The following is a 16,367-nucleotide window of genomic DNA, read 5'->3' on the forward strand; positions in this document are numbered from 1 at the left end:
CAAATATTTCTGATCAAGGTTGGAAAAAGCTTTGTGAAGGTAAAAAAAAAGACAAAGGGAACAATTGTCTATATAACAGACAAAGCAGAGAGCTTACTAAAATGGTTTCTTAAATTGTATAGAAGAGTTGAAACAAACAAAGGAAATTCAAGGACAGAATACAAGATCCAAGTCTGAAAACTACCATCTGATGAAAGAATCTCAATTTCTGATTTTGGGTCTTGGAGCACTTTTTCTACCTCTGGATGATTGTCCCTTTTGTACCTGCCATCCCATAGAATCTTTTCAGGGCCCTCTTTATGTCTTTGTTCCTGAGACTGTAGATGAAGGGGTTCAGCATGGGTGTGACCACGGCATACATCACAGAGGCTGCTGCACTTGAGTGTGAGCTTTGGGTAGCAGCAGAGCTGAGATACACTCCTAGGCTGGTACCATAAAATAAGGAGACAACTGAGAGGTGAGACGCACAGGTAGAAAATGCCTTATACTTCCCCTGAGCTGATGGGATTGCACGTATGGAGGACACTATCTTAGAGTAAGAGTAAAGGATCCCAGCTAGGGGACCACCACCCAGTAGTGCAGTTACAAAATACATCACCATGTCACTAACAAAAGTGTTGGAACAGGCAAGTTGGACGACCTGTTTCATTTCACAAAAGAACTGGGTGATTTTAATGTCTGTACAGAAGGACAGCTGTAATACCATTACGCTTTGTAACAAGGAATTCAGGCCACTGATGATCCAGGACACCAGAAGCAGCAGTCCACAGAGCCGGGGGTTCATGATGATCATGTAGTGCAGGGGGTGGCAGATGGCTACAAAGCGGTCATAGGCCATCACGGTCAAGAGGATGTTATCCAACATTGCAAAGAGTATGAAAAAATACATCTGGGTGATGCAGCCTTCATAGGTGATGGCTTTGCTCTGTGTCTGGATGTTCACCAGCATCTTTGGGACGGTGGTGGAGGTGAAACAGATGTCTACCAAGGACAGGTTGGAGAGGAAGAAGTACATGGGTGTGTGGAGGTGGGAGTCTGAGGTGACGGCCAGGATGATGAGCAGGTTTCCAAGCACAGTGATCAGGTACATGGAGAGGAAGAGCCCAAATATGAGGGGCTGCAGTTCTGGTTCCTCTGAAAATCCCAGAAGAAGAAATTCTGAAATTGGGGTATCATTGCCTTGTCTCATGTGGTGTAGCTGACTAGTAGGAAAGAATAAATAGCATGATCAATTTTTAAACAGATGGCTATTACTAACATAGTTGATATGCTATAATTATATTTTGTAGTAAAGTAATCAATAGCTTTTCAACATATCATATCCTTTAAGACACACACCCCAATCCATGACATCTCTGATTAGGAATTTCTGTCCTCCTCAGACCTTTTCCCAAGGTGGTCATGGATTACACAGGTTTTTGTTTGTTTGTTTTAAAATCATTACTATTGAGAGTATTACAGATATCCCCGTTTTTCACTCCATCACCCCCTTTACCCAGTTCCCACTCCACTGCAGGCCTTCACCATCCTATTGTCTGCATCCATAGGCAATGCATATATGCATATAAATTCTTTGTTTAATCTCTTTTCTACTCTCCCCCTTCCCTCTGAGATTCATCAGTCTGTTCCATGTTTCCATGCCCCTGGTTCTATTTTGTTCATCATTTAATTTTGTTCATTAGATTCTTTGTTCATTTATCTTGATTTTTAGTTTCAATTATTGATAGATATATTTTTATTGCCATCTATTGTTCATGTTTTTGATCTTTTTTTGCCTCTTTTTTTCCTCCTCCCCCTCCTTCCCCTCCTCCTGCTCTTCCTTTTCCTTCCCTTTTCCCTTCCCCTCCTCTTCCTCCTCCTCCTCCTTCTTGTCTTTCTGCTTTTCCTTCTCCTTCCTTCCTTCCTTCCTTCCTTCCTTCCTTCCTTCCTTCCTTCCTTCCTTCCTTCCTTCTCTCCTCCTCCTCCTCCTCCTCCCCGTCCTCTTCTTCTTCTTAAAGAATACCCTTCAACATTTCATGTAATACTGGTTTTATGGTGTTGAACTCCTTTAGCTTTTTGTTGTATGTGAAGCTCTTTGTCTGACCTTTAATTTTAAATGGTAATTTGGATGGGTGGAGTAATCTTGGTTGTAGGTCCTTGATATTTATCACTGAATATGTCTTACCACTCCCTTCTGGCCTGCAATGTTTCTGTTGAGAAATCAGCTGAGAGTTGTATGGGTGCTCCCTTGTAGGTAAGTAATGTCTTTTCTCTGGCTGCTTTTGAGATTCTCTCTTTGTTTTTTTCTAAAAAATATATTTTTATTGTTTTCAGAGAGGAAAGGAGAAGGAGAGAAAGAGATAGAAACATCAATGATGAGAGAGGATCATTGGTCAGCGGCCTTCTGCACACCCCTTACAGGGGATCGAGCCCGCAACACAGAAATGTGTCCTTGACCAGAATTGAACCTGGGACCCTTCAGTCTCAGTTTGATGCTCTATCCACTGAGCCAAACCGGTTAGGGCTACAGCCTAATAATTGTTAATATCCTCACCTGATGGTGAAGATTGCAGTATCCATCAGCCCATGATGGTGGGCAGATAATCAGATAAATATACTGTACCTAGAGAGCTTGGTGTACTTCCTTCTTGTTGGTAAATGAATGGTAACCACTGTGATGGGATGAGGCTGATTATTCTACATCTCAAATGTCTTTATTGCTTCCCAATACCTCAGTCTCCAATTTCACAGACATATTTCAGTTCCCTGTCATCTATTCCATCTAACAGGTGGGCACCCCTCTAGCCAAATGCACACATTGACTCTGAGAGAACTTTAATGCTGATCATTGAACTCTCTGATTAAAATTCCTCCCCTAGTCATACCTCACTGGAGATAGAAGCCAAAATTCCATAGTTTCAAACATGAGGCTCAAGTGTCTGTGAACTTTCAGCCAGCTACACCCTCACAGAGCCCTGGCCTCCCTCACACTGGTCTCCTAAACATTGAACTTGACTCCAGCTTCACCTGACACCACAGTAGCTGCAGGGCTCAGAGCCTTTATGGGCTTGCTTTCCTCTGCTTGGGGTCACCCCACTGGTCTTTTTGGAATTTTTCACCCCCCTCTCCACCCTCCAAACTCGAACTCCTCTTTCAGAGAGACTGGATCCTCTCCTTCACGAACCTTTTCTTTTTCTAGCATTAGCCCAGGAAAAGGTCACTTTCTCATGCTCTTAATCTAAGTGTTAGGGCACCCATGTTGAGACTTTTAATTCCATGTCTTTGTTCCTTGTTATACTGTGAGTACCTGAGGCATATAGCATGCTATACAAACTCATTCTCCCCCTTCAGATTTAGTTATTGTGACTGAATAAACATGTATTCTATGACAGGATTCTATGAAGCTGGGTGTGGAGGACATGCTTGAGGAGTGTTCTCCATATTCTGAGATCAGGAGCCATTAGGGTGTCAGATTATAGTTGTAAGAATGAAATAGAATAGAATCAAGGAGGCACAAAAGAAAGTGTTAGAGTGTGTCACACACAGTGAGGGTACATACAAAATCATTTCATGGCTCCCTTTGTTCACTCATGCATGCGTGTGTGTGTGTGTGTGTGTGTGTGTGTGTGTGTCTGTGCAAAAATTCTGGGTCACAATGTAAAAGGCATGTCTTATTTTGGGAAACAGTGAAACAAATCTGGAATTTAACACAATAAATGCTAGGACAGCTTAAAAGGCCATTTCCTGATAATGAGGGGAAAACAACAGTGAAAAGCCCAGCAGAGAGCCAGGTGCAGAGAGAACAGGCAGCCAGTGTGGCTGCTGAAGTTACCTGGGACTCAAGGGACCACACACCAACTGGACCTTCCCTGCTCCACTGGCCTCATCACAGCGTCCTCCCCAGCCTCTGATCTAATTGTTATTCCTGCACCTATTCCATGTTCATTAGATCACTCTGGTGGTTTATTGGCTCAATAGCATCTTTCCTTTGTTATTTTTGGCTTTGAGTTTTGTTCTCTTTTGTGACACAACTGATGGGTGGGCACTAGTCTTGGTTCTGTTCCTTGTCAACCTACAAATTATCCCTGAACATTTTTTATAAAATCCTGCTTATGCCACAACATATTTACCCCTATGAATTCGATATTATAGCACACTTATTTCATTACTAGAGGCCCGGTGCACGAAATTCATGCATGGGGGGTGGGGGGGATCCCTCAGCCCAGCCTGCACCCTCTCGCAATCCGGGACCCCTCGGGGGATGTCTGACTGCCATAATCAGGCCCAAACTGGCAGTCGGATATCCCTTTTGCAATCCACGATCGCTGGCTCCTTACCGTTGGCCTGCCTGCCTAATAACCCCTAACCACTCTGCCTGCCTGCCTAATCACCCCCTAACCCCTCTGCCTGCCTGCCTGATCACCCCTAACTGTTCGCTTGCCCCTAACCACTGTCTGCCTGCCTAATCGCCCCTAACCACTTTGCCTGCCTGATCGCCCCTAACCTCCTCTGCCTTGGCCCCCGACGCCGCGGCTTCGTTCGGAAGGACATCTGGAATGATGTCTGGAAGGTCATTCGGCTGTCCTGTCTAATTAGCATTTTACGCTTTTATTATTATAGATACTGGGCCTTCTTTGTATAATGTGAGGTCAAATGAGCAGGGAGATCACTGACTTTATTTATGTAGTTTTATAAATGTGTGCTTTTATGTGGAAAAACCTCAAGGTATGGGATATTCATAATATAATAAATGGCAGGGAAAATAAACATGGTTAAATACTGTGTATTCAAATAATGGCATTAATAAAATGGAATAAAATTGTAAAACAAAAGAAAAGCCAACTCCCCCACCCCACAAACTTTAATCACATCAGTATAGGCTTCCAATGCCAGATATATGGGCAAGGGTGTGGAAATAAAAATACAAAAATATACTTTTAAAAGGCAGTGGAGTAAGCAGTATCTACAGTTATAATTTCTACCTATTAAACATAAATAGATTATGCTTAGAAAATGGATGGAAAAGATCATTAATTGAATGCAAAAGAATGTTTTTGCCAAGGTGAAAGATGTAGAACTGTTTATGTTTAAAAGTAATGGGAGAAGACACAATATGACAGACTGATAGAATTGACCACACAAAATTAATACATTTTCATCCATTATCCTAGATCCATCTATACATATATAAAGCAATTCTATGCGAAACAGCAATGTTTTCAGGAGAAAACTAATTTAGCATACTAAATGTATTAACTGTATATTCGCCTACCTAGCAAACATTTATGGCAGTCTCTCAGCTCTGAGCTGGCCTGGTTAGGCTCTCAGGTTACCTCAGGGAGAGATTCTGGGATGCATTCCTTGAATCTTCCCACAGCATCTGCTGCACTCTCAGACTCACTTGGATGGGTCTCTGAAAGAAACTGCTCCTTGTAGAAGTCTGAATTGCTCCCTGGATTGTTAATGTTGGAGACTGAAGCTCTGTTCTCAGACAAAAGAGCAGGAAGGAGTCAAGCATTAGTCTCAGAGGCAGACTTGAGACTCCAAAAGAAACAAATATGTTCTGTTCCAGCCTAACCTCAAACAGGTTGGGAGTCTGCCCCAGAGGAGATATTACTCCTCTTTTATCAGCTCATTAGATACCTGTTTGCATTGTTGCTCCCTCCTCTGAGCACCCAGTTTCCCTGTGGGACACACTGGTCTGCACAGAATGGAAAAATTTTCTCCCGTTCTCTGTTCCCAAGGGACCAGGTTAGAAGTTAAGTGACTTGTTTTTGTTACTCTTTCTTCATGACCCTCTTGAGATTTCATCTCCCAGAACCTTACCCAACTTTGAATTAAATTTTCTCTAAAGTTCAAGACTGGCTTGGCTAGGAACCTTGGATTTTCGAAGCACTGAATTGTTCTGAAGCACAAGCCATAATACCTCCAGAAAATTGCAATTTGTCTCTTCAACAAGGGAGAGGACTGTGTGACTTTGATGTAAAGCTTTGGGCACCACCCTCCTTGGCTTCATGACACATTTTCCAAATCAATGATAAATTTCATACTTATATCTGAAGATAAGAGCTGTTATTTAGTCCCACATTATAAGACCTTTGTTAATTTTGAGACATAATTATATAATTTAATGCTATGTAATCTGAGTTTAGTACCTTATATGCATTACTTGATTTAAATTTTATAGAAGTCCTTTCTCTGAACTGATAAAATTATCACCTTCATTCTCCATTGCAGAAGTCGGCTTGAGGAAGTTTAGTGACCAACCCAACATTATAATCAGAGTAAGGTGTTGATTAGAATCTGTCATGATGCTTTCATTTTTAAATTTTATTTTATTTTTTAAATATATTGTATTGATTTTTTACCGATTGGAAGGGAGAGGGATAGAGAGTTAGAAACATCAATGAGAGAGAAACTTTGAGCATCTGCCTCCTGCACACCTCTTACTGGGGATGTGCCCACAACCAAGGTACATGCCCTTGACCGGAATTGAACCCGGGACCTTTCAGTTCGCAGGCCGACACTCTATCCACTGAGCCAAACTGGTTAGGGCTGTCATGATGCTTTCAGTTCTCAAACTGTGCAGTGGTTCCCAAAGAGGGAACATCTGAAGGTAGGCTGCTAAATACTTGCAATACCCAACACAAATAATTATGTCATATTTAGAAGATAAAAATTCCTAGTCTAGATGAGCCCTTCTCCAACTTCACAGTGCATATTATTGACTCAACAATTTTATTGACTGGGCGTTTTATCACCAAAAGGATTTATTCAGGAAAAAGAAAGTATTGCAACCCATGCATGCAGACATGACAAGCCACATGCACACTCTGGCCTGTGTGCCAAGATGGAGGAGTCCTTATGGAGGGGAAAGGAAGAGGGAAGGGGAAGTTAGAAGCATGAGATTTTTATAAACATAGAGTTCTTCGTGTAGGGCTCTCACTATTACAGACAGTGTGAGAAATTCCATTAGTGCTAGCTCCTCCCATAAACCCTCCTGACTGGTTATGTTTGCTTAAATTGCTTTTAGTCTTTATCAATATGAATCACCCTCGATTGTAGTTCAAGTACAGATACTGATTCAGCAGGTGCTGGTGGGCCTGGGGCATCTGCATTTCTCAAAAGTCTCAGGAAAATGCTGGTTTTGAGGTCCTGGTCTGAGGACCACTCTGTGAGTAGCAAATTTTGGTCCTGTTGTAGAGTAAGGGGCATGTAGTTGTAGGCCATCTTCACCAAAAATTGTGTTTGCTTAAGATTTTGAATAGAGATGTACAGTCATGCACTGCTTAACAAACAGGGATATGTTCTTAGAAATGCATCCATAGGCGATTTTGTCATTGAGTGCACATCAGAAAACTGAGATGGAAACCTAGGAAAATTAAGTAATCCTGAAAATACCACCTTAGCCACCATCATTAACTGAAGTCAGAAAAAGGTGTTGATGGAGGGGAGTCAGATATAGGTGGTTACCAGGAAAAGCACAGTAAACAGGGTAAGGTTGTTATGCAGGTTAAAGTAATTGTCTTTTGCATTGATATGAGTTTCTAGAAATAAGATCACTGCCTCCCCATTCCTAGTACAGGCTCAGATAGCACACTCCTTTGTGGGTTCTAAGCTCGGACAGGATGGCATGGGGGCTGGGAGCGTGGGCTTGTGCAGTCCCCTAGGCTGATGCAGATTGGAGGGGAGTGTTTGCCCCAGGAAAGATGGCACTGGTCTTGATGTGGCTTCTTCTACAAATATTTGGTTGTAAGACTTCTGTTCAGCTGTTTTCAGTTGGATCTCCAGGTTGATTGTTGTATAATTTAGTTGTGATTCCAAGTCCTGTCTGGGAGGAGGAGAGAGCAACTTCTACCAGCTCTGCCGCCATCTTCCTCAACAATTCTACTTTAAATCTTTGTGTCTACATTTCTTTCTTTTTTTTTGTATTTGTATTTGTATTTTATTTGTTTTATGATTTTATTTTTTTAATTTTTTAAAATAAATCTTTATTGTTCAGATTATTACAATTGTTCCTCCTTTTTCCCCCCATAGCTCCCCTCTACCAGGTTCCTACCCCCCCTCTGCCCTTACCCTCCCCCAGTGTCCTCCTCCATAGGTGTACACTTTTTGTTCAATGTCTTCCCACACCCCGCACTCCCCCTTTCCCCCGAGAATTGTCAGTCCACTCCCTTTCTATGCCCCTGATTCTATTATATTCACCACTTAGTACTATTCATAAGATTTTTTATTCCCTTGGTTTTTAGATTCACTTGTTAATAGTTACCTATTTGTTGTTCATAATTTTTATCTTTATCTCCTTCTTCCTCTTCTTAAAGAATACCTTTCAGAATTTCATATAATTCTGGTTTGGCAGTGATGAACTCCTTTAGCTTTTTCTTATTTGTGAAGCTCTTTATCTGGCCTGAATGATAACTTTGCTGGGTAGAGTAATCTTGGTTGTAGGTTCTTGCAATTCATCACTTTGAATATTTCTTGCCATTCCTGTCTGGCCTGCATAGTTTCTGTTGAGAAATCAGCTGACAATCGTATGGGTACTCCCTTATAGGTAACTAACTGTTTTTCTCTTGCTGCTTTTAATATTCTCTCTTTGTCTTTTGCTCTTGGAATTTTAATTATGATGTGTCTTGGTGTGGTCCTCTTTGGATTCCTTTTGTTTGGGGTTCTGTGTACTTCCTGGACTTGTAAGTCTATTTCTTTCATCAGGTTGGGGAAGTTTTCTGTCACTATTTCTTCAAATAGGTTTTCAGTATCTTTCTCTCTCTCTTCTTCTGGGACCCCCATAATTCTTATGTTGGTACGCTTGAAGTTGTCCCAGAGGCTTCTTACACTATCTTCAACTTTTTGTATTCTTTTTGCTTTTTCAGAGGAGTGTTTTTTGCTTTGTGGTATTCCAAATCTTTGACTTGATTCTTGTGATCCTCTAGTCTGCTTTTAGGTCTCTATATAATGTTTTTTATTTCAGTCAGTGTATGCTTTATTTCTAGTTGATCCCTTTTCATGTCCTCGAGGTTCTCGTTTAATTTATCGGCCTTTTCTAGGAAATTCTTGAAAAACCTTATAACCGTGGTTTTGAACTCTATATCCAGTCTTTTGCTTTCCTCCATTTCCTTTAATTGTGGCCTGCCTCTTTGTCTCTGCATTTTAGCTGCTTCCCTGAGTTGATGGAGTTGCTTTGTGTGTAGGTGTCTTAGCAGAGCCCAGTAGCTCAGCCTCCCCAGTTACCTGTGGTGGATCCTCTTGGTGCACCCCTTTGTGGGCTGTATGTGCAGTCTTGTTGTAGTTAAGCCTTGCTTGTTGTTGGTATCACTGGGGGGAGTTGATCTCCAAGCTAATTGGCTGTGAGTATCAGCAGTGTCTCCACTGGGAAGGCTTCTGTGCTCAGCTTGGATGGGGCGGAGTCTCAGGGTGGTGCAGACAAGCTTTGGTTTCCCATCAGCCCCGCCCGAATGTCCCGCAGTGATGGCTGTGTGCACCTCTGAGAAGGCTGCTCTCGAGTTTCTCCTGTTGCCAGAGAGGCCGGCTTCTCCCCTACCGGAGGTGGATATCAGTGCGGTCGGGAGGTTTTGTTTTTCTCCTGAATGAGAAAGCTAGCCACTGGGAGGGCTTCTGTGCTCAGCTTGGATGGGGCGGGGTCTCAGGTTGGTGCAGACAAGCTTTGATTTCCCATCAGCCCTGCCCTAAGAGGGCCTTGTTTTCCGTATCCCGCTACAATGGCTGTGCCCCTCTGAGAGAAGGCTGATCTCAAGTTTCGCCTGCGGCCAGACAGGCCAGCCTCTCCCCAACCGGTGCTGGATATCAGTATAATAGGGAGGCTTTGTTTTCCTCCCGAACGAGAAAGCCAGCCACGCACTTGGTGCCCACCCTCTCCACGCGCTGCGAGCAAGCCAGTCGTGTATTCAACCTCCCGCCCACTCCGCGCTCACAGATCTCTGCACCTCCACAGCTCCCAAAGCTTTCTCTTTTATTCTAGTTGTAGAGCATCCGCTCAGCCAGCTTTCCAGTGGTTCTGGACGAAGTCTGCTCTGTTTTCCAGTTGTAGTTTCAAAATTGTTGTGGTAGGCAACAATTAGGTGTTTACCCTATGCTGCCATCTTGGTTTTTCCTGTGTCTACATTTCTACTTTCTTTTAATTTCACTTTAATTTAACCATTTGTTCTTTTAGCTTCCATTCCCTCCAATTTTTTTTTCATGTTCTCTTTCAACATGAAAGATGAAAATTTTAACGAGTCTGTGTTAGACATATATGTGTGTGCGTTTATGAGAAAGAAATTCAGATAAAATGCACACGCATGTATGCATACATATACTTCTTACCTGTCAAGGAGTTCTTAGACTCACCAAATATTTCTAAATATTTTATTTATTAACAAAATTGACTGAATTAGGTTTATCACCTCACATCATCACCAGAAATAAGGAAGCAGAGGATCAGGGTAATTACTGGTACTCTTAATTTCTATATGGCTTCTTTAATTCAGAAAAGTTTGCATTTTAAATGCTTTCAGTTTATTTCATTCATTAATTCCAATAATTTATTTAAAATAAAAACAATTTGTTAGGACCAAAAAATGAATTTCAGTAACATTGTGGGATAAAAAAATGAATTTACAGAAATCTGTGGTGTCTAATAACAAACTGTCAGAGAGAGAAGTTAAGAAAATAATTCCACTTACAACTGCATCAAAAAGAATAAAATACTAGGAAGTGAAAGACCTGTACACTGAAAACTATAACATATTGCTGAATGTTATTGAACAAGATGCGAAAATGGAAACGTATGCTCTGGCCACTGATTGGAAGAATTAATATTGGCATCACTCATGCTAAAAGTCCAGGATGCCAAACCCAGATTTAATACTGGATCTAATGCAAGTTTCTACATCTTCCAGAAATACAATTTTAATCAGCCAGGTTGGAATCTTTTGGTCAAGCACCAGTAAGGTAGTCTGTCACATGGGCCCTCTTCATCCCTGTCAAAAGAAGAAGGAATCTGCATGATAAAACCTTCTTGTTCTCCTCTCCCAAAGAAAATATGTCAAGGCCTCCAAATCCTTTCTTTTCTGTTACTAAGAGCTTCCTTATGCTACCCTTTTTTTTCGGTAAAAACTTACTCTTGTACAACCCTTCAGAAATTTGTCTTACTTGTTAGGTGGGATGCTGTCTGATTCATGAATCACTTAATAAAGCAAATTAGATCTTCAAATTTATTAGATTGAATTAAAAAAACACCCAAAGCAATCTATAGATTCATTGCAATGTCTATCAAAATTCCAATGTCATTTTTTCACAGAAATAGAGCAAATAGTTCTTAACCTTGTAGGGCACTACAAAAAAATCCTGAATAGCCAAAGCAATCTTGAGAAAGTAAAACTAAGCTAGAACCATCATGCTCACAGATTTCAAACTACATACAAATATATAGTAATTAAAGCAGTACAGTACTGGCATAAAAACAAACTCACAGATCAAAGAAACAGAACAGAGAGCTCAGAAATAAACCCATGTGTGCTGCGCTAGCACAGACAAGGATTCGGCAAGCCTGAGGCAGGGCCGGTGAAGGATGAAGAAAAGACAGACAAAGAGAATAAGCTGGGTCGTGGTGGATCTTCTGTGCCTGGATGAGGCCACAGAACAGATTCAGACTGCAAACTGAGCCTTTATTTTATAGTCAGAGGTAAACAAGGTAGTGGTTACCATAGTTACAATGTTCTTGGGAGTTTCACTTGTTTTGGCAGCACTTGCTGCACCTCCCACAGCCCATTAGCTACCCAGGAAAGATCTAGGGAGGGTCATAAGGTCAAGCTCAATTATTCTAAGAGGGCTGTGCCCTCTAAGCAGAGGCTTGTTTGCAGCTTTGCCAGCAGGTCAGTCCAAGGCTTAACCCTACACCCATGCACATAAGGTCATTAATTTAGGAAGAAGGAGCCAAGCGTACCCAATGGGGAAAGGGTAGTATCTCCAATACCTCTCTTTATCTCAGAATGTCACATGTGCCTCATTTCCCCTTTGTCTCTGTACCTCTCATATATGTATGTGTTACTGGACCGCTTGTGTGCTGGGGGCTGCCCCTGCCCCAGCACAATCCAGAACTTTCGAGTGTCAGGTGATCTCCAGATCCTTGACTCATCCAGGAAAGATTTCAAGGATGAATCAAAGCAAGTTTTACTCAGGTAGAGACAAAGAAAGAGGCCTGGGCGTGGGTGCCACTGTAGAAGAAAAGTACCCATATGAGTGCACCAACATGAGAGTGAGTTGCACCGGTGGTCAGTTTGCTCCTGGGATTTTATGTGTGTTCAAAGTGGAAGAGGGTGGGGGGTGTCTCCAAGTGCTGTGGCACCAAATTCTGACTCTGCCTTTTGGGTGGGAGGGGGCCTTGTTCCTAACAGGGTTGTTGTGGAAGTGTCATGGAGTTTGTCCCCCTTGGCCACCTTTCTATTTGTGGTGTCACTTTTCATTGTAATGATGGTATAATGAGCTTTGGGGTCGATCTTTGGTCAATTTTCTTCCATCTTGGAATGATCTGGTTCTAGTCAGTCCTTGTTGTTGTGACCTCTAACCACTGCAGGGGTTTCCTGCCATAAACTGTTTTCTCTTTGATCATGCCCAGATGTGGGGGTTTTGGTTTCTTTCTCTCCTGCCTCATATCCATATAGAAGCCACTTTGACATATATACTTGATAATCAATCTTCCCAGGTAGTATTCTAGGAATTCTGGACACTGAGTTTAATAAGATGATAAAACTAGGAGATTAGTTATAAATCCTAGTAGTATAATACTAGTGTAAATACCTGACATTAAACTTTTGATGTATGAGGCATCTGTTTCAAAGACATCTATCCTATATAATAAAAGCCTAATATGTGAAGTGTCCGGTCATCCATTCACCAATCATAGCAAAATATGCTAATGATATGCTAAGGCCACTCAACTGCTCAGTATGACGTGCACTGACCACCAGGGGCAGACGCTCCGACCAGTAGGTTGTCTTGCTGCTGGGGTCTGGCCAATTGGGACTAAGCAAGATGGAAGAGCAGTTAAAGTACTGATACCCTGGAGCCCTCCCATCGTCCCTCTCCAGCTGACCAACCTCCCGCATCCCTCCTGACCCCGATCATGAATTGATGGGGTCCCTTGGCCTGACCTACACCCTCTCACAATCCGGGACCCCTTGGGGGATGTCGGAGAACTGGTTTTGGCCTGATCCCACAGGTCTGGCCGAGGGACCTGACTGGTACACGAATTCGTGCACCGGGCCTCTAGTCTCAAATAACCCTATTGCCAGTTTTATGACAAGGCTACTAGAGAAGCACTCAGGTCTCTCCTCACAACTCAACCTATTTTTTCTCTCTCTCTCCCTTCTCCCTCCCTTCTCCCATTCTGAGACCTTCTGATGTGGCCCTTAGGATGTTGTGTATCCTCTAGGACCTGTAAGTAATAAACCTTGTGATTTAATATTTTATTGATTTTTTTACAGAGAGGAAGGGAGAGGGATAGAGAGTTAGAAACATTGATGAGAGAGAAACATCGGTCAACTGCCTCCTGCACACCCCCTACTGGGGATGTGCCTGCAACCAAGGTACATGCCCTTGACCGGAATCGAACCCGGGACTTTCCAGTCCGCAGACCGACGTTCTATCCACTGAGCCAAACCGGTTTTGGCATAAACCTTGTGATTTAATAGATCCCTCATGATTGTTGCAATTTTAATAAGGACCACAAGAGCCCATTCAGCCACAACATTGGCTGTGGTCTGAGGAACAAGTAGCAGGGCCCAAGGCTAGTGCCCAGGCATTTTCACCGTATAGCATTACCATCCATAGGCTGAGACTGATAAGGAACAATGATAAAGTCAACATTACCAGGAAGAGCAGTTAAAGTACTGATGTATAAGGAATGAGAAACATAAAAGTTAAAATTGAGGTGTCAGATTTTTCTGTAATGAAATTATATAAGTAGTGTGAATAACCAAGCAAAGTTTTTCCCAGTGAATAATACAACTTATGACTATTCTATCTATAAAATAAGAACAACTTCCTTACAATGATATATGTCATTTGAGAATAAATTAATCTTAAGAAATCCATGTTGTCCATGAAATAAACTGGAATTAGCATTCTGATCAAGGTTGGAAAAAACGATGTGAGTTTAGAACAAAGAAGAAAGGGAAAAACTGTCTGTATAATAGACGTAGCAGAAAGTGTAATGAAATGGTTACTTAAATTGTATAGAGAAGTTGAACTCAAACAAAGGAAATTCCGGGAAATAAATAAAACAAGCAAGTTGTACAAACACAATCTGATTAAAAGATCTTAATTTATGGTTTTCAGTCTTGAAGCCATGAAATCAAGTGCACTTTTTTCAGACTCAGCACAGCTCTTTTTTTATAGCCTCCATCCCAAAAAATCCTTTCAGGGCTCCTTTTATGTCTTTGTTCCTGAGACTGTAGATGAAAGGGTTCAGCATGGGTGTGACCACAGTATACAACGCTGAGGCTGCTGCACTTGAGTGTGAGCTTTGGGTAGCAGCAGAGCTGAGATACACTCCTAGGCTTGTACAATAAAATAAGGACACAACTAAGAGGTGAGATGCACAGGTAGAAAATGCCTTATACTTCCCCTGAGTGGATGGGATTGCACGTATGGAGGACACTATCTTAGAGTAAGAGTAAATGATACCAATGAGGGGACCACCACCCAGTAGCACAGTTATAAAATACATCACCATGTTATTAAGAAAGTTGTCAGAACAGGCAAGTTGGGCCATCTGACTGAGTTCACAGAAAAAGTGGGGGATTTCCACGTTTGTACAGAAGGTTAGTCGCAACAACAGTAAACTTTCTAACAAGGAATGCAGAGCAGTTGTGATCCACGACACCAGAACCAGCAGTCCACAGAGCCGGGGTTTCATAATGACTGTGTAGTGCAGTGGGTGACAGATGGCCACAAACCGGTCATAGGCCATCACAGTCAAGAGGAAGTCATCCAACACTGCAAAGAGTGAGAAAAAATAAATCTGGGTGATGCAGCCTGCATAGGTGATGACTTTGCTCTGTGTCTGGATGTTCACCAACATCTTTGGGACGGTGGTGGAGGTGACACAGATGTCTACCCAGGACAGGTTGGAGAGGAAGAAGTACATGGGTGTGTGGAGGTGGGAGTCTGAGCTGACGGCCAGGATGATGAGCAGGTTTCCCAACACAGTGATCAGGTACATGGAGAGGAAAAGCCCAAATATGAGGGGCTGCAGTGCTGGTTCCTCTGAAAGTCCCAGGAGAAGAAATTCTGACACTCCTGTAAGATTCCCTGGTTCCATGAGGTGGGGGTGACTTCCAAGAAAGAAGAAAGGAGCATGAGGACTTTTCATACACTCTAGTGTTACTCACGTGGCTCTAACGCTACAGTGCGTCTCCCGCAGTCAAGAAAGTAGCTTCAGTATTTTGGTCTGGATTTGGTTTCATCTAGGACCTTCCTGTGTCATTTCAGAGTACGAATTTTTGTCCCAATCTCCTTTTTACCTAAGATGTCAGGTATACTATAGTTTTAATGGGAAAATTTTCATGCATTTCAGGAATATGAACTGAGTGCTGACCATGTTTTCAGCATTGTCTGGGCTATGAGTAGAGGGTGCTGAAGAACAAAAATTTGGGGAAAGAATATAGAAGCAAATAATAGAAATACCGATATATAAAAATAACATTACAAATGGTGAAAGATCTGCTCAACGTTAATATCAGAGTATGTGATGGGCATTGCATATAATTTAGTCAATCTGACTCAACCAGAAATGATTTTGCCCTGAGGGTGTCTGGCAATGTCTGAAGGGATACCACTAAATACCTACAATTCACAAAAAGCACCCCCCTCAATTATTATCCCTCCCCAAATGTCAATGGTAAAAGGTGAGAACACCTAGTTTAGATCAGCACTTCTCCAATTTCCATGTTCCTATGCAGTCCCCAGGATTCAGGCTCAAATGCAGAATTTGATGCAGCAGTTCTGGAGGGCTCAGGATTCTGCATTTCCGACAGGCTCCCTGGTGGTGTGATGCTGCAGGACCTGGCCTGAGGACCACTGTCTGAGTAGAAAGACTGTGGTTCTGTGTTAGAGTTAGCTGCAGGTAGTTTTAGGTCTTATGATCCAATTATTGACTTTGAATGGAGTTTTAAAGGAATAGTTAGTTATTCACTCATTCTAGAGGCTATGATTATTTATTGTTTCCTTTATATAAGGGCTCTTGAATGACACAAAATAATACTGAAAAAATGATTTATAACAGGTAGAATAAGAACCTCTAAAAGATGTCCACACCCTAATCCCCAGTACTTTAAATATATTATTTTTTATAGCAAGGGAAACTTAGGGTAGCAGATGGAACAGGGTTG

At 42.1% G+C, this 16,367-nt stretch overlaps 1 protein-coding gene across 1 annotated transcript; it reads right to left on the reverse strand.

Annotated features, from left to right (window-relative positions):
• Positions 1-235: 235 nt before the first annotated feature.
• Positions 236-15,298, reverse strand: LOC307100424 (uncharacterized protein; the record flags this gene model as incomplete). Its single annotated transcript, XM_079772841.1, is given in 3 exon segments — positions 236-1,218; positions 1,221-1,270; positions 14,358-15,298. Coding segments are annotated over 3 exon segments (1,974 nt in total).
• Between the last annotated feature and the right edge of the window lie 1,069 nt (positions 15,299-16,367).

The sequence above is a fragment of the Cnephaeus nilssonii genome (assembly GCF_951640355.1).
Source record: "Cnephaeus nilssonii genome assembly, chromosome: 5".
Classification (NCBI taxonomy): Eukaryota; Metazoa; Chordata; class Mammalia; order Chiroptera; family Vespertilionidae; genus Cnephaeus; species Cnephaeus nilssonii.